Source organism: Myiozetetes cayanensis, unplaced genomic scaffold, assembly GCF_022539395.1.
Source record: "Myiozetetes cayanensis isolate MyiCay16 unplaced genomic scaffold, myiCay2020 scf2-11, whole genome shotgun sequence".
Taxonomy (NCBI): domain Eukaryota; kingdom Metazoa; phylum Chordata; class Aves; order Passeriformes; family Tyrannidae; genus Myiozetetes; species Myiozetetes cayanensis.
In genome coordinates, this window is record NW_026087411.1 from 104,142,368 (window position 1) to 104,166,794 (window position 24,427).

General features: G+C 41.0%; 2 protein-coding genes across 2 annotated transcripts; one reads left to right on the forward strand and one right to left on the reverse strand.

Moving 5' to 3' along the window:
* Positions 1-3,220: 3,220 nt before the first annotated feature.
* Positions 3,221-3,736, forward strand: MSGN1 (mesogenin 1). Its single transcript, XM_050316619.1, has one exon. The coding sequence runs from the start codon at positions 3,221-3,223 to the stop codon at positions 3,734-3,736; it is 516 nt and encodes a 171-aa protein (XP_050172576.1).
* A 7,502-nt stretch (positions 3,737-11,238) lies between these two features.
* On the reverse strand, positions 11,239-23,204 carry LOC126640166 (uncharacterized). The gene is made up of 22 exons (XM_050315729.1): positions 23,182-23,204; positions 22,858-22,918; positions 22,503-22,506; positions 22,059-22,151; positions 20,568-20,695; positions 19,677-19,820; positions 19,011-19,094; positions 18,337-18,504; positions 18,172-18,268; positions 17,852-18,075; positions 16,929-17,082; positions 16,645-16,853; positions 16,438-16,555; positions 16,087-16,292; positions 15,517-15,634; positions 14,832-15,001; positions 13,985-14,058; positions 13,779-13,906; positions 12,784-12,973; positions 12,220-12,361; positions 11,547-11,643; positions 11,239-11,258 (listed from the first exon to the last, which is right to left on the reverse strand). Exons 1-22 carry the CDS (start codon positions 23,202-23,204, stop codon positions 11,239-11,241), a joined length of 2,652 nt encoding a protein of 883 aa, XP_050171686.1.
* Between the last annotated feature and the right edge of the window lie 1,223 nt (positions 23,205-24,427).

Here is a 24,427-nt window from a genome sequence, read left to right on the forward strand (position 1 = left end):
TTCCGTTTACTTTCTAGGAAGGGGCCATATGAAACACTAGACTTTGTTACCTCTTTAGTGAGAGGGTATCAAATTATCACAGGAGTGTAGGTCATACCATGATCATGGAGAGATGTTACATGGCTTCAAGTTTGGCCAAAACTGAGGCACACTTCACTGGGGTTTGTGTAGGGAACCTGGGAGCCATGGGTACAAAGAGTGGCTAGTTTTCCAAACAGAACCTCTGACTGCATCTATGCCAGCAGAGCAAACAGGGCCACATCGCCTTCGTTGGCTCTGAAGATGTGTCATGGCAAAGCTTGCCATAGTATGGGTAAACCCTTTCCTCACCCCTATGCCCTTGGTGGCATCCCCTGGGCCCGAGTCAGGCAGTGTTTGGGACATAACTAAGTGGGTCCAATCCAGAAGAGTACCAGGGAACATGATGGTCATAAAACAGGATACAAAACTGCAAGGTAGTTTTCAATATGAGCATTCTTGTCTGTGTAACAGTTTATAAGAGCATAAGCTTATAAGATCCAGTGATTTTTCATTCAACAAGAGCAGTTGTCTATATACTCTCATATGCTCCTTGGTCACACTGAACACCCATAAGACATAAGAAAAGATATGGCTATTGCAATAATTTGCATTCCTCTTCCCCGCCTAAAGTCCCTCTATATAAGAATACAGAGATAAAATCAAACTGTGATCACCTGTCATTTACAGCAATGGCATCTTGTACATGCACAAAATGTTTTACTCCCTTGGTCTCTGAGCAAGGCTTTCTATGATTTACTCATAAGTTAACTGGTGACGTACATTATTTATAATCAGCAAACAAGGGACTTGAAATTTTTGCTCCTAAATTTGCATGTATTAAATTACTGATTTGTTTGCAAAATCAAAGCTGAGCAGGACACTTTATAAATGCACTCAATATGTGTATTTTTAATATATTATATATAACATATACATATAGCGTGTACACTATATGTATATATGTATATGCATGTGTATACACATGTAAAGACGTGTGTATACATATACACATACATATATTTGGAAGTTCCTTTTTATTGGCACATCCTGACAAAAATTCCTTTTTTTCCATCTCCCTATGCTAATTTTTTTTCTATTTGTAGACTTTTAATTGTATTTACTTAAAAAAAAAAAAAAAGAGAGAAAGACATGAAATAAGAGCAGGGGATCTGTCAAATGGAAAAGGTATTATAGACACAAATAAAGGGAGAAAAAAGGAAAAAGAGTGAGAGAGGGATTTTAACTGGGACTGAACCAAGTCCTCTATTTATGCAAAATTAGATCTTGTGTCTAACTTTTGACCTGGTGACAATTGCCTTGGTGCTCAATGAAACCCATTCAGTTCACCTAAGTAACAGAATATACCTGTCCTTCATCTTGTGTTAATTTTAATTTTTAGCAGACATTTGTGCTTAGGACTGTTTCAGCTCATTTTCTTAAAGAAGGACCAAAGCAGGGCTCAGAATATGATGGGGTAACCATAAAACACAAAGCAATCCTGTCTGGGAGAGCTGTGTCCTGAATCCCTGTGTGGAATAAACATCATGACAGCCAAACTGTCTCAGCCCAGGTTGAAATGCAAAAATCCTTCATTTTTTGGTTCTTTCTCATTCATCTTGGCATAAAATCAGTAAGTGTCCCATAAGCTGCTTCCTAACATTTTGATCCCCAACTCATAAAAATTCACAAAAGTCTTTCTAGTGACTATGGTGAGTATTGGATTTTTTTTTCCTGGGTGATTGCAGTGAGAATTTCGCAGAAAGAAATGGTATGTTCCATAAAACCTCAGCATGCTTCAGCTGTGTGTAATTCAGAGGCATTTGCTTGGAGTGGATTATGGTGCAGAAATGGTCACACAGAATGAAATTCTAAAATAAATCATACTTTTACTTTCCTCCAGGTTGACACTCTTTCTCCTCTTCTTTATATATTATATTTTGCTTCCACTCTGTGCCAACACAAAGTCATGGCTGGCAGCCGAGCTGCTCAGCAGAGATGCAGTGCTCAGTTGTTTTGAAGGGTTTTCCTGGCTCTTCTAATGCTTTGCTGTATGATTTGGGAAAAGTTCCTTCTTGCCTCCACTTATGCATTTCCTCACAGTAATAGAGAACATTAATCATCACTGTAACCTGTTCTGAAGCCTAGAGATGAAAAATGCTCATTATTAATTATATTAATTTATAGGTTATACATTTTCACTTGAACTGTGTAACATATAACCACTGTTGCGATTAGTCAGGGTTGGAAAAACATTTTTTTGGCAGAAGAACAGATTCCTAGAGGTAGAAAATTTTAATGAGGTAGCTTCTAGTCTTCTCTAACACATGTATAGCCTATATATTACTGTGAATTACATTTCTATATAAAACATTTGTATGGGCCCAAAGTTTATACACTGTATGTTTTTTTCCCTAGATCTTCTTTATGATTACATTTTCCCATTTTTTTTTAAATGGTATTTTGACTTTGTTTACAATTACAGATTTCCTTTTTGATTTCATAAGCATGTTTTAAAACAGCAAATAAATCTACTAACTGCAAGGGAATACATTGCAGTTCTTTCCTCCTTTCTCCTATTGTAAACCAAAGTGATCAAGTTGCAGTCTCATGAGAAGAGAAATCCACAGAGCCATAACACACACAAAACCAAACAAACCACCTTTTTCATGATGAAGATGCAGATAATGAAAGACTACTTCAGCAGCAGTCAGCATGGACCACATACTCACTGCTGTAATGCCATCACTTTCAGTTACCCAGAAATCAGGGCTCAATGGTTTAAATTTAAGGTTTGTGTTTGTGATCAATAAATTCTACATCTGTAAATTGTTTTGTAAAATTGTTAATTTTCTTTTTCCTCTCTCACCACTTATCCCCCCAGCGCAATGCTCAGTGTAGATGCGCAGCCTTAATTGGTTTAGTTGCAAGAAGATAATCTTTTTCCCCCCTTTCTTGCTGTTGCCTGTTAGCTTAAAGGCTTTTTAGCTGAAGGTTGATAATTATCACTGAGAAGAAACTAGCACATCAGGAGTTCATTTTCCATCTTAGCACTTGTGGCGCTCCTTTGAACTCCTCGCGCCAAGCCCGTGTTCCCACTCTGTCACTTTCCTCCCTCCATCATAAAAAGGTCTCAGCGGCCGGCGGCTCCAGCCTTTGCTGGCGGGCTGAGGGCATTGCTTCTCCCGAGCGCTCCTCCAGCATGGACAAATTGCATGAGACTCTGATAAACATGGAAGATGCTTTGGGTTCGGAACACTCCGTCTGCTTATCATCCTGGGACTGGAAAAGCTCCACCGGCTCTTTCGAGCTGCACCCCATCTCGCCCCCACACAGCTTGTCCCCGACGCCCTCCTTCGAATCCTACTCCTCATCGCCTTGCCCGGCAGCAGCGGAGACCCCCTATGGCAGTGGAGGCAGCAGCCTGGTGGGATACAGCCTGGTGGACTTCCCCCCTGCCTACCTGCCCAGCCCCGGGCAGGCGCGGCTGCCCAAGGGCACCAAGGTGCGGATGTCTGCCCAGCGCCGCAGGAAGGCCAGTGAGCGGGAGAAGCTGCGCATGAGGACCCTGGCCGACGCGCTCCACACGCTGCGCAACTACCTGCCCCCCATCTACAGCCAGAGGGGACAGCCCCTCACCAAAATACAGACCCTGAAGTACACCATCAAGTACATCAGCGAACTCACGGAGCTCCTCAACAGCGTCAAGCGGGTGTAGACCCCATCTGGAGCACCTGCCCTGGCACGCTCAGGGTCTTTATAAACTAAAAACCATCAACATTTCTTCCTCATCAGAGCACGCTGTGAGAGGAGGACAGCATGAAGGAGGGAGAGTAAGGGCCACCATTGTACATGGGATGCTGGAAGGTGATGTAGGATTGCCTATAAACCTGAGCTGCAGATTGCTGAGACAGAAGTCTTGCTGTTTGCTTTTTTTCATGTCTTTTTTTTTTTTTTAAAGTTTTTCAAAAATAGTAAACCTAGTCTTATACAGAAGTGGAAAAAAAAAAGCCAACTGATCTTCCTAGGATTTACTTATCACTGTTCTGATCTTGTTTTGTAAGGACAATAGTAAATCCATAGGTGTTAAACTGAATTTTAAAAAAGTAATTGACAATAACGTTAAGAATACTATGTGTATTGGTTTGTAGGCACTTTAATTCTAGGATGAGGAAGAACATGTATAGTTAGTTCAAGTATTGTCTATTTATCCATGTTTCCACTGTACCTAAAAATCAAGAAACTAAGTATTAGTGAGAATATCTTTGTGTGTAAACAATAAATAAATATGTCATAGTCTGTATCCTGTATTATATATCTGATTGATAGATAAGCAAAATCTAGTGATGACTGCTAAATATTGGAAACTAAATATAAGCAAGCTGATACTTTGTGTAGATTAATTGCTATTAAGTCCTCTCTTCCTTATTAATATATAGAGAAACATATAATATTTTCGTATTTAATGTGTAAAAAACCCCTTCTTCAATGCTGATAAGTGCTGGAAGACATGTCTACATCAAATTTATTGAACAAATAAGATTAGGATGAGTTATCATCCTACTTGCTGCGATAAATTAATTCAGGTTTTACAAAGAGGAGAAGTTTTATTCTCAAGATGTACTGAAACCTAGGACTCTTCTTTTCTTTCTCCCTTTCTGTTTGTTTGGAAGGAAATCAGTACAATCATCTTTGTCTGTTTTTAACTCCAAGGATCAGATTAAACTGATTCAGTGCTCTTCTCACGTGGCATGTGTATATTGGGGCAATCAGCATGAAATTCACACTGTCTCAAAAAAGCAGCTACACTGAAATCTATCCAGGTAGCACTGTCACTCGGATGGAACTACATTTAAACATATCCCATATGCTTCTGTTTTAATTTAACTCATGTTAGATTTCTTACAAGCTTTAGTGTTTCAGCAAGAATGTAAGTAAAATAATTTTTAAAGCCCTATAAAATTGTTAAGTTAGAGAAAATCTGATGAAAATATGAGATGGTAATCCTAATGTCAGTGGAGCTGGTCCAGATTTGAGCAGATAAAGAGTCACATAGACAAGTTCAGTCTGAATCTATTTTGCAGGGGATCAAACCACCACGTTGTCTATGGAATCTTGCACAGAACCATAACTGAGAGCCTGATCCCAAGTCTTTTCTCAAATGTTCTCATTGTTACCAGTACCTGCTCACCTGTGCTGGCAAACCACCAGCAGATGCCCAGGAAGATAGTCCTGTCATTCTGTGTTGTTAATTAAACTATCATCATTCACAAGTATAGTGGTTGGATATATTGTCTATGCCTGGGGAGACTTTTAACCTTGTTCCTTAGATATTCCACACCTGAAACTACTGCTAGTGACTATGCCCTCCACCTCTTAAGCTACAGAAATCTCAGGGTCATGGGTTAAAGCAGAGAAACAACAAGTTCAAAGGATCTGCTTTCTTTGCTATTTTATTTATAACCTTGTCTGTTCATCCAGCACTGCTGCCTCAGTTTACCCATGCGCAAACCAAGACGGATAACTAATGGCTTCAGAAAGCTGCTGTTCCCAAAGCTAAGTGATGCTGTATGAAAAGGAGTGTCCCAGGAGAAGGTACCCTGCAAATTTGACAAGTGGTTCAGTCAGCATTTCCCACCACCCCACAGAAAGTGGCAAGTGAAGGCCCTGAACTTGCTGGGCTCCTGTAACTTGTTGGGTGCCTGGGGAGTTCTTTTGTCTCCTTGCAAAACCAGTGTGGAGTAATAGCTCCAGGTAACCCCAGAGGCAAGGCTGTACTGCCTCTGTGCCACTGAACTAGACTTTGCCTGTGTCTATTCCCTGGCTCAAGCATTCTAGGGGCTACTATCCCAGACTCCAGTATGACAGGGCTGCATCTAAACTGACCTTAGGGAATAAACTGCAAGAAGTCAACACCCTGTGTGGCAATAGGACCAAAGCCCACATCCTAGAGAGAGTTAGTTTACTAGATTGTGTTGTACTCATGCACCATTTAATTTGTTAGATCCCCTTTCAGGTGTTCTCTCCTTCCACCTGTGTGGAGGAGTGGGAGTCACTTAAGTGTGTGAGTAGGAGGCAGAGGGAGGTTTAGTGCCTGCCTAGGATCTGTCACATTGTTCCTTCCCTCCTCGAAGGAAATTTTTGCTCTACCTGAGATAGTGCATCTCTATAAGCTCCCCCTTTGTAATTCTTCCCCTTGGCATGCACATTTCATTGATCCAGAGGAAATAACCTGAATTACTGTATTCATGGTATAGGATTGTACAAATCCTGCTGCTATTAAATGTTCTATTTTATTATTTTTCCACAAAATTTAATACAATTAAGGTTCCTCTTTTTTTTTTTTTTTTTTACTTCAGGCCCAGGAGTTTAGGATATCTAATTGATATGTAAGAGATCAAGTTAAATTCCCCACTTACAGTTAGGACATCTAACTTTCAGGACTATAAGGTTCATAAAGCTACATTGAATTACGACAGCAACAACACAATAATCTATAGAAGTGCGGCAAAAAATGTAGAAACCCTGTCTGAAAAAGTTGCACAAGTCACAGAAATAAAGGATATCTCTCATATACAAGCATTTTCTCTCAACATGATTTTTAAAAATGTACATGGAAATAAAGCAAACTAAGCTGAAAGATCGTGGCTGAGAAATTAAATTACACTCTGTCTAAGGGATAGATTTGTTCCCCATGTTAAAAAGACATAGGAGAGGCAACTGGATTTAGTCCTACACTATTAAATTAACCCTTCTGTCCCCAAGAGCTCTCCCTTTTGCAGGTTAAGATGTTATTGAAATTCCTTACTAATTCGGAGAGCAAAATAGGGATACTAAAAAAGAAACCATCATCACTGAAACATAGTTTTCTACTAAATTCAGTCTTTTCATACAAGAAATTGGTACATGAAATCATACCCCAGGAGTGATACTAGCCACGAAGATGAAAGGGTAGCAGGACAGTCCTGAAATGCAAAAGAGAAAAGGGGTAGAGTACATTATAAGATCTTGTACAAAAACTAATTATTGAAATGGATTTTAGAATCTCATGAACAGCCTCAAGATACAGAAAACTGGCAGTTTGAGCTATTAGACTTCACTCTCAGTTTACTGATGAGATTATTACCATCCTGTTGCTCCCAGAGCCAGTTGCTGCACACAAGCAGAATTTTTTTGCCCTTAAAACAGGCATTTCCAGATCTTAAAACATACACTTTGCACTGAGCCAGAGAGAAACAGTCCAGAAGCAGGCTGAGGGCAAGAGACATGAGAAAGAGGCACCAAATCATAGATGAGATGACTGGATCCCACTAGCTGATTTCTGAACAGTTCCTCATGTTCACAGCTATGCCCTTGCCTTCTCTCTAGGTGAATTACTGAGGGTGGACAAGGTGTAACTGCAGAGACAGAGTGCTAAAAGTTCCAGCAGACAGGGAAAAAGAGGGATTTCAGCCCCATAGCCACCCTGACCATTTTATTAGGGAAGAAAAAGGCATGGCAGAGCAGACAGTTACATATAATGGAATTTATGCCAGTTAACTCCTTTGGTGCCAAGAGCCAGGCGGAGGGTGGTGTTGGAGGAAGCAGTTGCTGCTATCAGTGATATAAGAAAAGACTCTCGATTTCTTCTTCTACCTCAGGGAAGAGAAAAAGGCTGTTCTCGTGCAGCTGGAAACACGTTGCTGCTTTCTTTAGCAGGAGGCACAGCAAAGGATAGGAGGAGGCCTAGCAGGTAGGGTATTAGCACAAAATCCAGGAGACTAGTACAGTTTCACACTGCAGGGCACACTTTCCATCTGAATCCAGGGACATGACAACTTCTCTGTCCTCCCCCTGTATAAAGGATGCAGCAGTGTGTTGCCTGCCAGCAGCACCAATAACTAGACATAGACCCTGAAGTTGGCAAGCAGGCCAGATTTCATCTGAGGGGGAAGACTAAGTACCTTGGAGAGAATATTCTCCCTGGTTAAAGGATCACACATGGAAGGAGCTCCCTGGGCAAGCCCTGGCTCTGTGAGCCACAGAACTCACTCCCCAGCCCCCAAAGCAGATGGGAGCCTGGGGCCGCCCGAACACAGAGTGCTTTGAAATTCTATGCTGAGGAGCACCATGTAGGTGCCAAGAGGTTTTATGGTGACACATTTGGGCTGCACATAGGTGTGCTTGGGGCAAAGAAAACCTCCTGCAACTGTGTTTCATCCAGTGCCTTGGGAGAGCTGCTTATCTGGTAGCTACCACAGCTCCACATTCCCTCTGACTTGAGCCCTCCAGCTCTGCCGGGCAGTAGCTAAAAAATACCCCACAGGAATATACATACACCCCAGCTTCTAAGGAGCCAGTATCTGACTGTTACTCCCCAACTTATCTGTCAGGCAAACACAAATGCTATTATTGAATTTAACAGAAAGGAAACTCAATTGTGATGAGAAATCACAGATCCCAGTAGAGCAGCCTGTTTACAATATCCTATAGAAGTCGAGTCCATCTGAACCTCCTCCCTGATCAAGACCCTGACTTTTTGCTTCTTTATACACCAACTTAAGCCCAGCCTTGCTCTCTTGCAGTACTTGGTGTCATGATAAGGAGAAAGACTCAGCTTCCATGCTTTAGAGCATTTCTTTCAAAGCACATGCCCTTCTGGCATTCTAACTAACACTGTTTAGGTGTTTCTGGACTCACCTGGACAAATAAAAGCAGAAATTATATGGGGGAAGATAGCTGAAGACTCAAACTTGTGGCAGAAGCCAAAACTTGAACATAAGCTTCCCAAATCACTCCATCATTGTCAGAAAATATTTTCCTCTGGAAAAAGGTGCATAGCATTTACTGAAGACATGGTGATTTCAAAAAAAAAAAAAAAAACAACCCAAAAGAATATGCAAAAAAGAAGAAAATTAATTGGGCCAGAAAAAGTAAATGTCAATTTTCTTAGTTTTTCAGTATTAAGAGTAAGTTGTTGCTGCTTTAAATCACCAAACCAGCAGAGTCCTAAAATAGTAGCCATGTCATTGAATATAGACTATACTAAAGATGAGATCTCTGCTTTTCTGTCAGTGATGAGATATAATAAGGTTACTTGTAACAGTGACTTATCAAAATTTATTTGAAATGGAAATAACTATCTGCAGTACATTTCTATTAATGTTCCTATTTAACTATAAAAACAAATCACACCAGACTTCTCTTTTCCCTTACACTTTTATCATTCACCTGTTGAAACTGAAGAAGACATTAAGCATAAACAAAGAAGATTGATCTGCTTTCAACTTGTGTTAACAGGGATATAAAAATAACATCCCAGATACCAGGGGAAAAGCATGTGGTCATAAAATATCCACTTAAAAGGAAAAGAGGTGTTGATAAAACACTTGAAGATTTTTTATATATATATATATAACCAGGAAGGCAGTTTCTGAATTTTAGTATAAACAGACACCTCTGAGGTAGAGTATTATTATCAGGCCTTTAAAAGATTTTACTGACATTCAAATGGATTCTGTGTCTCTCACATGCTATTGGAAAACCTGACAAGGAGCTTTGTATAAATCCTAGTCCAGCCATGGAGGGAAATGTCCTTGAGTTTTCCCATGTATCAAAAAGTTTAATACATAAGATGATCCTTCACACATCTTGCCTTAAAAAGGGTACTAAACAAAGGTTTTAGAAGAGTTGAACAGTAGGGCCACAGTGTACCTGGGCATCACCTTGGATGAAAATAAATGAAAGTGCCTTAGATGAGATGGTAAATACCAGATTTCTATTACTGAGTGATGTTGTCCTTTAGTCTTGGTTTGAAGAAAGGACTTGCAAACCCAGGAAGCCACAACTGAGACAGAGTTAACAGTACTGAAACAGGCTGCCCAGCTGCATACTTGATTCTCACAGCAGTCTCTACTTGATATATTTTTCCCCACACAAAGCTGTAAGAGGGGAGAAGGTGGCTCAGGCTACCTGGGGCAGCCTACACTGTGTGCAGCCTCCTCTACAGTCTTGATGCAGAGCTATGGCCTCATCAGAAAGTCCACACAGATTTCTCCAGAAGAGACAGTAAGATATCTACTACAGATATGCTTAGAAGGCAACTGGAAGACAAAGAAGACTTACAAACATGAGCTGTAATTATAGCACAAACTGTTTAGTGAGATCTCCATAAAGGTATTGTAGAAACAGAGATACAATCTTTTCAACTTCATGCTTTCTCAAGGTGCAAATAGATTCACAAAGTAGTATCCTTCTCAAGTTAGCCTTCACAGAAATTCCCTGTTGTATAATTCTCTTTAATATAAGGTTAAAAAGCAGACACCCACTATTGTCTAAAAGATAATGATTCATGCTAAGCAATAGCTTTCCTCAGAACAGGAAAATAAAATATTGTGTCTGAACTGTTTTCATACCACTGTTCAGATGCAAAGAAGGAACCAAGAAATTTTTCTCCCATAAAAATAAAAAAAAAAGTGATAGGAAAATCTGACAGGAGCTTATCATATTCTCAAGGTAAGGAAGAATCCTTAACACTTTGCAGATAGTAGTAATGATAGTACATTAGTACATAGGTTCTATGACAAGCCTTTACTAAAAGCTTGTTTTCGTGTAGGTTAGTTGACAGCATACTCAGCTAAGCAGTCACTGGTGCTGCCTGTGGGCAATTTCACCCCACCTAGGGAAAGCAACTTGACATTGCAGAGCCACAACACTCCTGCAGGATTTGGTTTACAGCTTTTCTGTCAACAGCCACCATAGAATCAAGTATGTTTATCCCCCACCTTGCTTCAAAAAACCCCACTTTCACTTACTGACGTTAAGCTCTCTGTAATTCTTTGTTCATACTGAAGCTAAAAAAAAAAAAAAAAAAAAAAAAAAAAAAAACCACCTCAAAGTGATTTACAATTGACTTCATACCTGTTGCCACCTTTCTCCCCCTACCCCAAAACAGATGCTTCCAACTGCAAAGTGATGCAAGTTAGCTGAGCAGACTAGGTCAGACGCAAATCACACAAAAGACTAAAAGTTTAATGCTGTAAAGGAACAGAGGAGAGCAACACACAAACACAAAGTTACATCCAATACTGGTTAGCTGACCCTTTTCTCAGTTGACACTGCCAGTGTATTTTCCCATCAGATACTGCTGAAATTACTTGATTTGTGAATCTGGGCAGTAGGCTGTGCTCGTTTAGGTCACCTAACTGCAACTTCATAAAATAAGTTCTTCTTCGATCTCTGTCAGAAGTCAGTGCAGTCACCTGAAAGAAGTATACAGAACTCTTACATTACAGCAGCAGTACACCTGGTGCTTCAGTAGCATAATTTAAGATTGATGCCCACCTATGCTAGTTGTTTTCCTTTCTAAAAAGCACTGCTCCAGATGACACTTGTCCATGCAGATGTGGTTCTGTACTGCGGGCTGGTGAGACATTTCAGCTTTTAATTCTCCGTACAACAGAAACTAGGAGTCTGTCATCTGACACAGCTCATGAGAGCACATGCCATGCTGCTGAGCAAAGGGACTTGAGAAGTGCCTGCTTTCTTACCAAGTCTGTGTTTCCCAGGATTGCATCTCCTCATACAAAGAAAGTCTAAAGGCTGTTGCTTAGTGTTGCAGATCACCACACTGCAGTGGAAATACAGCTACAAGACAAGAATATTCAGATTATGTTTAGGGAGGTCTCACTTGCCATTCCACGTGTACTGACCCCAAAGGATATGAAGTTTGTGGGAAGTTAGGGAATTTGCTTCTCCCAGGCGACTAGCAGTAAGACAGAGGAACATGGCCTCAAGTTGTGCCAGCAGTGGTTCAGGTTGGAATTAAGAAAATTTTTTTACTGAAAGAGTGGTTAAGCATTGGAACAGGCTCCCCAGGAAAATGTTGGAGTTGCTGTACCTGGGAGAGTTCAAAAAAATGAGTAGATGTGGCACTCCACAATACGGTTTAGTGGGCATGATGGTATTCAGTCAGAGGTTGGACTTGAGGAGCTTAGAGGTCTTTTCCAACCTTAATGATTCTATAATTCTGTTCTGTGAACTGAACACTTGAGTGGTTGGTCTTTATTCACTCCTCTTAGAGCGTTATGCCTTCAAGAGGTGACCAATAGTCCCAGGTAGCACCTGGCCACCTAAGGGCTCACATGGCATTGGCTGCAGGCACCACTCCAGGTTCACCTGCTGTGACTGCCAACAGCTCGTGACAAAACACAGACATCTCACCTGCTCTTGTAACAGAGTTGAGCCCTGCATAAAGGTGAACAGCCTCACTTCAAACCGCTTTAGATGTTGTGGAAATTCTACTCTGTGGCTATGATTAACTTCATGGATGACAGTTCTGTAGGAGCCCTTGTTGATTTCACACCTTTTGGGGAAAGTAAAAGAAAATGTGCTTAATCTAAACCTTCAACTAGATCTTTAAACACAGCAAGGAGGTGAAATATAGGGGACCTGCCTTCTGTTTTCCTTGACCCATAGGGGAATGGATAGGGCCTCCCCAGCTCATGATTCCTGTTTTTGGCCACAGTCAGGGGTACTTCTTGTTCTTTCTTTTCAGCTGAAAGCTGTTAGCTAGAAGCACTTCTGGCCACCCATATGACCTGCTACCACCAGAAGGCACAGCCACTGTGCTGACACCAACACAGGCTCCATGGCCTAGCAGCCACTGTCCATCCAGGCAGAACAATGCATCCAAGCTGACTTCTGTCCTCTTCCCCATTCCTCCCGCCTAAAGTATAGGCCTTTGTACTGAACAGTTACCAAACAGAGGAGGGAAGCCCTTCTTACCCATTTATAAGGATAGGCCACTGTGGAAGGCTGTCCTGGCTTTGGGAGTTTGTAGCCCAACAGTCATCCAGGTTGAGGTCCAGTCTTGCATCTTTAGGTTGGAGCAGTTCAGCTTCAAAATACAGTGCCTCCCTCAGGTATTTTACCACAGGATATTCTGACTCCTGGTAGGGCTCTGAATAGGATTTCTCTAAAAGACAGTATTGATGTTAGAGTTTCCTTTTTGCAGAGGAATTATTCAGAAACTTTCTGCTTAACTCTTCATCACCATTGTCTCTGGTACAGTAATACAAAAGATTTTGGACAACAAGTGTAGATAGAATGACAGAAAAGTAAAAACCAGCAATGAAAACAAAAATCTCAACTATTTTCCTTGGCTCTGAGGATCCATAATTGAGACACTTCTGCTCCAAAAATCCTTTAGATTAAGATGCTCATTCAAAACTATCTCAATAAAGGTACTGAGAAGGCAAAAAGAGTAAAAAAATTCATCAAGGCCTCTCCAGTTAAGGTGCACATTGGGTTAAGGCGCACATTGGGTTAAGGCTCCAGTCAGCCCTTTCTGCTATTTTAGGTATTATTTTACAGCAGTATTTCATGTAACTTCTTTCTCTGGCACAGGTTGCAACTATTTTGGTCAGTGCTAAGCCACCTTCACAACCCTTCAGGAACTGATAGGAGAGAGAAGCTGACATCATGGCCTCTACACAGAACTCATATCATGCCCAGACCGAGCAGGAAAACCATACATGCATCAGGGATGCTAAGCCTGTTCCACTACAGTTATTTGGCCATTTGTCTTCATTCTGGAATGGGAAGCCCTTAAAAGGGGGCCTTAAAAGGTTTCCACCTGATCCTTTAAGATATTCAAAATGGTCCCAGGCACCCTGTTCTAGGTGGCCCTGCTTGAGCAGAGTGGATAGTTAAGATCACCTTCAAGTCCCTTCCAACTTCAGCCATTCAGTAATTTTATACAATCTGATTGTAAATGTTACCTTTGAAGAGCTTCAGTGAAAGAGCGAGAGAGCCAAACCTTGGCTTAACATGAGGCAGTGGGTTCTTCTTAGATTCGTATCTGACATTAACAGCCTGATTGACTGCATATGAGCAGACAAACTTCAGCCTGAGAGAAGAGGTTCAACATTAGATTTTTTACAACCAAAATGACACACACAACCTTCTTCTAGGGCATGACACTTACCGGTATACTGGTGTATCATTGCCAGGTCTGAAATAGAGTACCTCATTTTCATATGTCAGAGCTGTGCTGTTGAACTGAAAGATATACATCATTAAAAACAGGACAGTCCCATTAGAGTTTACTTTGCATTTGACACAATATCTACATCCCATCACTTGACTGGCAGATTGCAGTGAGCAGAGTACACTTAGAAATGCCCATACCAGCTAACAGCCTTATGTCTACTGAACTAAAGTTGACCATAGCAGACAGATATGCCATAATCAAGAAGAAAGATTATTAGCTTAAATATGACATAACAACCCAGAAGGGGAGCGCATGAGGCCTGAGAAAAAGATCAGCTATTGCTGTTCACTGAATCAGTGTGTAGAACGAGATGCAACACTGCAGAAACAAGCTGCATTTATGATGACCTGAATCTGAGCGTGTTCTGATCCTACTGTTATTTCTGTTTTCTATGTATACAGTACAGAAGTGTAGCAACAGTACCCACACTCTACTCTTTGTTCACACAGTCATTAGCAACACCTAAAGAGCTTCTGCAAGGCATAAGTGTATCCCAACAGCACAGACTTGCATTCAAGTGCCCTACTAAACAACTCAGAGGCATCAAACTGTAAGCTACTTTCAGAAAGCATCTCTGACCTTGCAAAACTTTTTTTTTTCCCCCCCAAATAAGAACATCTGTCCAAATGAATTTAGTATCCTCAGAGAGAGCATAGATGTACTATTTAACAAAAAGTCATCTGTGACTTTGTCAGAGCTTCTGCTCAACTCTGAACCCCTGCCTATTCTGGCAATAATCCCATTCCAATGCAGAGTAAACTTCATGCGACTAAGCCCTTACCTTTCTAATTGTTCCGCAAGTGTTCACACTGAACTTGAAGGTTGCAGTCTTCTCTGTCACTAGACTGGGTTTGCACTCTCTGTCCCTCAAGACAAGAAGACTGGTGTCCAAGTCTGCAACACCTACCACTTTTATTGCAGTAATAATCACAGTGCCACTGGGCAGGCACTCTGAAAGAGAAATCTACATTTTCACACAAATCAGGACCCAAAGTCCTTTTGTATTCTACAACAAAGAGGTTTTCCACAGTTTTTCTAGCAAGTTCACTGACAGCTCACAAGGAACTCTCACCCTCTTTCAAAAGGGTTTTTCTAGACAATATTCAGTACATTTAATACTGATAAGTAGCTTTAGAATGACTAATTTATATGCTGATTCTCCCCATATCCCACCAGAAACTCCATCTCATTCAACTCTCAAAAGAGCCACAAAAACTCTATAGAGAAAGCTTTATGATGTTGGAGGTAAGGGAAAGTAAAGTTTCCCACCTCCTTCCCCACTGCCATACTAGGCAGGAGAGTCACTACAATCTGTAATTTGACTTTCCTTGTGGCATATTAATTGGTAGGAAATCTGACAGCCAAATGAGTGCTATGAAAGTATAAGCCCTAGAAACATTTCAGACCACTTGACTTAGTTTTGCAACTCAAATAGCATTAAAAGCTAATCCCCAACATGCTATTACGTATTAGCTCTGAAGGTGAAAATCTGCAGGAAACTGAGAAGTCCTTCCTGTTAGCCAGGGTGATGCCATCCTTCAAGGTTAAGTAGAGTGAAGCTTTTATTCCAGAAGTATGAAAGACCTAGAGATGACAATCACAGGTTAAACAAGAGAATAAAAGACACACCGTTCAACTAAAGCATTCAAAAACTGAGAAAGGTTATCACAAGCCAGAAGTAATGGTAGTTGAGCAAAGTCAGATCCTCAGGCTTTTTAATCCAGAAGCTCACACAGTGAGATTTTACAGTTACTTTGCAATAGAAAGTAATACAAGCTCTATTGCATGTACAGTTGTCTTTAAACGTGCTCAGCCTGAAAGTACTTGCAGAACATGTTTTTTTTCCTTGCCTATTTCTGCCAGTGTTAACCAATAGAAATTAAAGTGCTCTTCCAAGGGCAAAAAATAATCCTCCATTATTCCTTTGAAGTCTATCTCAAAGGGAAGTTTTATTTCACCTTCAAGGACATACTGTATCATGTTGATATCTCACAGCTACAGCATGCCTTTTAATTACTACATGCTAGAACCCTTACCTCATAGTTCACATGGGGAGAAAGGAAAGGGACGGAGACTGCCAAGTGAGTGCCATTGTCCCTCAGACTATAGTTGTACTTCTGTGCTGCCTCTGGGGTCAGGTGCCAGTCTGAGATAAAGGGTAGCCAGTTTTGGTCCACATTCCCATGAGTGATAATGAGATGAAGGTTCCTCCCATCACAAAATCCTCTCACACTGGGCAGTACTGTAAGAGAGCCAAGAGTCAGCCAGCATGCTAGCTGTCATCACTTTAACACAGCTATTTGGGGCTGACAGCTGAAATTAGCCCAGTTGACACCAGAGTTCATAGCCAGGTTGGTACAGTTTTGCTCAAGTTCATCTAAGTTTACCTGCATCTCTCACAGCTGACACTGTTATGACAGGGACAGTGAAGATCTCCCTTGATGGATGGGTAATGAATGCAAGGGTGACATTCAGGGTGTATTCTCTCATGTCATCTCTCAAGTACTAGGAAAATCATATTTAGACATGAAAAAAATCACCAAGTGATGTCATCATTTCTATACCATGATATGGCATAGTGTCTCAGTACACACCTCTTTCTTAATGCTTGATGCATCAAGTGGGACTTGTATTATGTATGCTTTGCTTCCATTAGAATATCTGGTCCTGTGTATTATATATCCATGCTGAACAGCTTCTGGTACAGCAACAGTTACCCCCTCAATGGTTAAGTTCACAAGCTCCACATCTGGAAGGAATGTTCCCACTGTCACATTCATTAACCTTGTACTGAGATTTGAATCTGAAAAGGAAGAAAATAACATTAAACTCTTAAGAGTACCAAAGCCTTGAGTAAATTCAATGGTCAGCTACTTACTGTTGGTTATAGCAAGTTCTATTTGTTCAAATGGTGTTTCTATTTCCTTGATGATAGTATGTCTAGTTAGTCCCCATTTGTTGTCTTCCCACTGGTGTTCCAAGAACAGGTTGATGGTGTATTTTGCCCCAAGCTGTCCATTGCTCACAGAAGTCTAGAATTTCAAATCAACACCCTTTAGTATAGCATGATTTCACATAAAGTTATATCAGAGCATCTCAAGGTCAGCTAAAGCCACAACTCCAAGCAATTTTTCTTCTCTGCTTAGGAATCATGAACTCTTGTATCCCTGTGAGTTTGGATTATGTCAGAATACTCTGAAGATTTCTTTTGGAAATTATCTCCCACTCCCAAGTTTCAAAGCAGCAGGGGACTATTTTACAGTGAAAGGGTTTCTCCTAAAACTTCCTTGGAACTTCAGTTGTTACATTTGCCCAGAACACAGTTCACTCCAAAAAACTAGATTTAGATGTATAGTCTCAGCCCATCCCAATATTCACACAGTCTGCTGGACAAATGGGTTGTTCCCATTCTCTTAAGTGGCCTGTGTAAAATACAACAGAACCCATTTCATGCTTTTACAGTCCAGTTAGGACTGTCTCCAAGGAGTACATCAGGACTAAAAGCTCTCTGCTAACCTGAGGAAAGAGACAAATCAATAGTTCTGTGTAGGATTGTGTCCATCTGTGTTTACAAGAAAAGAAATTCTTCATAAGGTGCTGTTTACAAAAGCTATCTTTGATCAGAACTTCTGGAGTTTTTAATAAACCCTTTGTTCTCCCTCATACCCATCCTTCATTTGGAAGGAGTGAGATGAAGAGTTATTCCTTCTCAGAAAACAAACAAACAACCCCCAAAAACCAAACAAACAAAACAACAAACCTGGAATATTGCTTGCCTGGTACCTAACGTAAGTCACTAACCTTATAATAGCCACCTTCTGCACCTACTGGAATCTTCATCGTAATTGCATTTAAGTCATCCAATAACACATATTTCCTGGAAGCCATTTCTTTAGCAGAGAGTTTGTGTAGACCCACACCAGCTTCCACAAGCACATCCTTAAAGCTTGTTGCTCCAGCAGAGAGTGATGGAATATACTTTGGAACAGTCCAGGTGATTGTTTTGTTCATGTAGTCATCACCATCTAAGGGACAAGATATGAAAGCTGTCAGCTCATTACTCTAGTTTTAAGCCTTTCCCTGCACATTTCAGCAGTGGAGAAGGGTACCACATTTCTTACCTACAGGACATGCCACAGTAGTGTCCACCATCAGGATCATCCATCGATGTTTATAAAATGTACTGGATCTCACCATAGAAAAGGTAATTCCCTGATCCTGTAGGAAGAGATCTTGTTGGACCTGCACAGTCTGGTAGCTTGCTGGGCCAGAAGGAGCATACCAACCTCAACCAGCTGAGCTTGTGCAGCAGTGTGTGGTATTCGCAGCACAACCCTGGTGTCTGTGGTGTTGAGTCCATAACCTGCGCTCCAAGCATCGCTCACAAGTAGAGCCTTTTTTTCTTCTGGTTGATGAAATACTATTTGCCATATTGAGGCTTCTTCTGCTTTTGCCTACCAGAGAAATTCATCAATAGTTTAAACATGATGTTCAAAGAGATTTACTATATCAAATGATTTATTGTATTGAACTGCCCAGCAATGTTGTTGCCTTTAAATACTTCTAGTGGGATACCTCTCCAGCTTTACTCCCCGTCACACATACTGAAGACTTTCCATATGAAGAGCATCAGATTAATTGCACTGCAGCATTACAAATACAGCATCCAAGAAGTAAAAAGCCTCTCCACATGGAGAGGGCCATGGAGTCTTAAAGACAGGGTTTTTTTGCAGAGTCTCTTACCTGGGAAGACTTGATTTCTTCCTTAGAGACATGGTCTACAGCTGTCTATATTTCTAACCTATACAAATATACTAAAACTGCTTGGTACAGAAGTTTTCCTCTTCCTACTTAAGTACTCCTTGAAAGGACATTTTGTACTGTGTGATTTATAGAATAGAGGAATGGTTGTGCCAGAGGTAGCACTAGCTTTTACTAGGGAGAAAAACTGTAGTTTTACTTCTGGAAAGACAACAGTCCAGTCCTCAGGTGCATCTTGAATGAAGTCTTTTATAGGCTGTGGAACCTCCTTCCTGACAGAAACCTGAAGGAAAAAAATCATCTGTAAGGGGTTTTGCTGATAGCATTGGTTTCCTTGTCTTTAAGAGCCTAAGAGTCTTTTTTTCAACATAAACCACCACTTCCTAGAGGGAGATGACATCATGCATGATGTGTTACCTACAGTCTGCTTGATTTCAGTTTCTTTTTATTTTCTGCCAGCATTCTAATTTCTATTAGTTAAGACCAGGAGTTTGTTCTTGACTCCTATGTCCTCTTCCAAGAGGAATTCACTTCCACCTCTGCATTCCTCCCCAGCAAATTCAGCAGGGAATTTTCCTTCAGAAAGTATACATGGAGGTGTTGAGGCAATATTCAGTGAGTTCAATCCATTAGCTTAACCATTTCACAACTTTATTAGTTATTGGTGCTCACAATTAGGCTATATAAGCATAATATAAATGCATCACTAAACTCAAGTAGCATGCCATGCATTCACTGGGGATCTGTTCATGTGGAGCAGCCTGGAGCTGATTAGATCCTAGGAATATGTATTGGAAAGAGAATCTATGAGAGCACCTTACAGTACGTACCTCCTTACTTTTAGTACTTTCTCATAAGTACTTACCTCCATGTAGTTACTTTCACATACTAACTCTCTCGAACTCCATGGACCATAATGGCAACTTGCACTTTTCAGATGAGATGTAGCATTTTTCATATCAGGAGTATGAGACGCTTTGATTTGTATGGTTACTGTGAATACATTTTTCTGCATGGACAAAGGGGGGAGGGGAAGATTTGCTCGTTACCCTCATTTTTTCCTAGTTAGGCACCACCTACTCTCATGACCTAAAAGTAAATTACAAAACTCACCCACCAGCCTCTGTAGAAAAGGGTAACTCCATACTGAAGCATTATCACTTCAACTTGATTAGCTCATTAAGACATATGAGTATAGTTGTACAGCTACACAGCAAAATGAATACTTCGGGCAGCACCTTTGTCCTTTATCAAGGCCCAGAATTGGACAAAAAACCCAAGAAACCAAACATCAACAACAACAAAAAAAACCCAACCAAAACCCAAACCAAACCCCAAACAAAACAAAAATCAACCAAACCTAAACTATAGCTGATTTTGTGTTTTATGACATAGTAGCAATGAGCCAGCAAAACAAGCAGCCTAAGCTTGAGTTTTTACCCTGAGCTGTCTCAGACACTAATAGTATTGGGGCAGAGTGCAACACAGCTGCCAGACAGAACTCCCTATTCCAAGAGAAAAACAGTTACCCTTCAAGGGCATACATGATATACTTCATCTGTAGGCCACCTATAAGTCAGTACCATGGAATACACTCAGATCTCTGGATACATTTGAAGAGAATTCACTAATTTTCTGCTAATAGACATTCAAGACATTATGGCACTTCAGTTAATGCCTATCAATAATTTGGTCACCTTTCACATAAAGGTCATATACAACAGCACTATGGTCCAAGTGTTTATAACAGGCTTACCTGTAAGTGAGAATGGCAGCTTGCTGCAGAAGCACGAAACTCAATGCTACTCCAGTTGCTGTAAGTTACTGCATAGCCACACCTTGCTGCCATGGCCTCATCCAGCTCCCAGGCTATGCCAGACTGATCTATAGGCAATTAATGAAGAGCTGTATTAACATGTATAACTTCTGCTCTTCAAACTCCTTGAGTGACCTGCCCTTGCCCCAGTGTTCAGCTGAACCTGCTCTTATGCAGCCCAGCTGCATACCCTGGGCTCACAGAACTGCAAAGAGAGCTGTGACAAAGTCTATAGAAAGAAAGAAAGAAAGAAAGGTAAAATTATAGACATGCTGGGACAGGGAACACTTGCAGCTCAAGGACTGAAGATAGAAAAAAACCCAAACCAAAACCATCAACATGGAAAGATTAAATCCTAAAGGGGCAAACCCACAATAACCTCAGAACAGTCAGTTAGGTCATCAGTGTCAAAGCTGTCAGAAGTGACAGATGACAACCTAGCAACACCAGGAGGGTTACCTGTGGCTAGCACAGGCCTGTGTTTTTCTGATGCCTGCCTGGCCAGTAGAGTTTTCAGGAGACAATCTACCAGGATGATGAACACACTAAAGATCAACTTGGATTTTTTTGGTCTACAAAACTGTCTGTGGTTTTGAGCATTTTATTGTTTTGTGTTTTAGTTGTCTTGGGATTTTTTTCTTCCAAAAATAATTGCTTTATGCTTTTAAGGTGCATATAATCCCAGCTGCAGTGTCTTAGTGTATGAATGAAGATGCCTGAATAAAGAAAATATTTTAAGTGTTTTTTTGAAAAAAGTTTAACATTCTAGAAAACTGGATGTTACGGATTATACATAGTTCAGTAGATAATTAATATGGAGAACTAGTTCAAGGCTAAATTTATATTGTATATAAGTAATATCTTAGAGCAGGTGTTTATAGCCTAAAAGTTATCTCACTGTGCCCTTCCAGGGCATTCTGTGGCAATTTTCGCTCAAGTGCATCACTTACTGATTACTAAGTCCATAGCTAGAGGGCCCAGCTAATTTTTCTTAAATTTTATTAAGTATTTATTTGGCTCCACCAAGCTGTAAGCCAAGAAGGTGAAAAGTCACTAATGCAAAAGACGGTAATGTAGTGCAAGCTTCAAATATGGAGTTTTCAGAATAGAATATGCTGTTACTGGAGAACATTTTTATTAGGAAGGAAATACACTGGCATTGATATGCCTAGAAACTACTTTGTGCATTTTAATTTGAGTCCAAAGATGGCAATACCAAATCCACTCATGGTTAAGCTATTACACAACAAGTCTACAGGATAGGTCATACAGAAATCAAGGTGTCATTTGGCTTTACTTACAACAAGGTCCAACCTACAAAGCTCTATGATATTAAAATAATCCAGGGAATTCTAGTATAGAAGAACCTCAGAAACTTTAAACATTTCACCCTGTGTAATTCCCTCTCCAAGTTCTTCTGTATCAACTTACCAACAACAGCAAAAGATAAGTATTTGTCCTCAAAGTATTCTGCACTCAGGGTTATCCGCAGAAGGTTCCCCAAGCACTCCAAACTCATGGGTCCTGCATTTAATGCATAGAAAAGATGGTATGTAGGGGATTGAAAATATGATACAAACAAATCTGCTGCTTCCCAGATTACTCTATAAAGTCAGCATTGTGACAGTCATACACCAGCATCTCTGGTCAGGAGGTGTTAGAGATTGTGTTTATACTGGCAATAATTCCAGGAGAAGAGCTAGCTCCGGAATTAGTATCCTAGCAGTAACTGTGCCTGATCATCTGCCAGTGCTACCTGCAACAGCCAGTCAATCATGGAAACAGGATTTTGGAAAAGAGTCAACAAGGTACTAGATTGGCTGCCCCAATCTGAAGACCTTAGATGAAATAAAACAGAATATCAAAGTCCTGCACTCTCCTGCAAAGAGAAGCCCTAAACAAAAAAATCCTAGCAAAAAAAGGGAAAAAAACCCCCCCACAACCAAATCACAAAACAAAAAAAACCCCAACCAACCAACCAAAAAAACCCAACAAAAAACCGTAAACCCCTCCACCTCTGCACATCTATTCACAAGAGGAGCCCCAAGTCAGCCTAGGTAGAAAGCAGCCATATCAGCTGTCCATCAGCCTACCCTGTATGTTTGGAACTTCTCAGAAGAATGTGCAAGTAAGGCTGCCACAAGAGCTTCAGACTCTTCAGAAACACACACATAAACATATAGATCACCTATACAAAGGCCTGGAAAGTGAGGTGAAATCAGTTTATAGCAGCATTACCTGGTCTGTCTTGGGTCCACACTTCAGAGATGAATATACCTATTAGTAGCAATCTATGAAAGAAGACAGGGATTAATAGCAGCTTCAGCTGTGATAACAGCTTACTAACACATTTCTTGTTTAGAAAGTTTAGAAAATTCTAGTTGGAATATTAAATTAGCATGAAGTTTAGAGCAACAGTTTTAGGCTCAGAAATTAGAAAAAGGGATTTAAATAGTCACCACTACAAAAGTAAGAAAGGTAAACCAGAAAGGTTCACCTTACATTTAATGCCTCAGGTAAGACCATTTATGTTTAGCAGATATAGAGCTCTCACCTCTTCACCAGCCTCAGCTTCATTGTGCATTTGCTCAGTATCTACTTGTGATTCTTTTTCCTTTATAGTCCCACACAAACAAAAATCACCTTCATCAGCTTCACATTAAAATCAAAACCTTTCTGACTTCTCAGCCTTGATTTAAACTGAAAGGCTGCCACCTTTATACCGACAAAACTCCTTCTCAGCTGTTTACCCTCCTAATTATGAACCTATAATTCACATCACCTGATTATTGGCTTTACTGATTAAATCTGCTCCTATTTAGGTACCTACATCTCCCTATTTTCATGATTGTGAGTACCTAACTATCAAATTTTCAGGGGACAGAAGGAAAACTGGAGCTGTTGTGGTAAATCATGAGGTTGGAGTTAATTGCTTTAGAGTTACTGTGCTACTCCCTGTGTGGTGAGGTGACCCTGGCTGGGTTGCAGGTGCTCACCAAAGCCACTCTGACACTGCCCTTCTCAGCTGGACAGTTGAGGGAAAATACAAGGAAAGGCTCATGGATTGAGATAAGGAAAGGGAGAGATCACTCACTAGTGACTGTTGGGGGCAAAACAGACTTGACTTGGGGAAAGTAGCCTAATTCATTGCCAATCAAATCAATGCAGGATAATGAAAAATAAAAACTAGATCTTAAAATCACCTTCCCCTCACCCCTCCCTTCTTCCTGGACTCATCTTCACTCCCAGTTTCTCTTTCTCCTCCCCACCAGCAGCACAGGGGTACAGGGAATGGGGGCTGTGGTTGATTCATCAGATGTTGTCTCTGGTCCTTCTTCCTCAGGGAAGGATTTCACACTCTTCCCCTGCTCCAGTGTGGGGTCCCTTCCATAGAAGACAGTCCTCCACAAACTCCTCCAACATGAGTCCTTCCCATGGGCTGCAATTCTTCACAAACAGCTCCAACGTGGGTTTCTTTCCACAGGATGTAGTCCCTCAGGCACAGACTGCTCCAGCATGGGATGCTTGCAGGGTCACAAATCCTGCCAGCAACCCTTCTCCAGAGTGGGCTCCTCTTTCCATGGTCCACAGTTTCTGCCAGGAGCCTGCTCCAGTGCGGGCTTCCTGTGAGGTCACTGCCTGCTTTGGGCATGAACCTGCTCCAGGCTGCAGGTGGATTTCTGTGACCCCCTGGACCTCCATGAGCTTCAGGGGCACAGCTGCCTCAACAAGGTCTGTACCATGGGCTACAGGGGAATCTCTGTTCTGGTGCCTGGAGCATCTCCTGCCCCTCCTTCTGC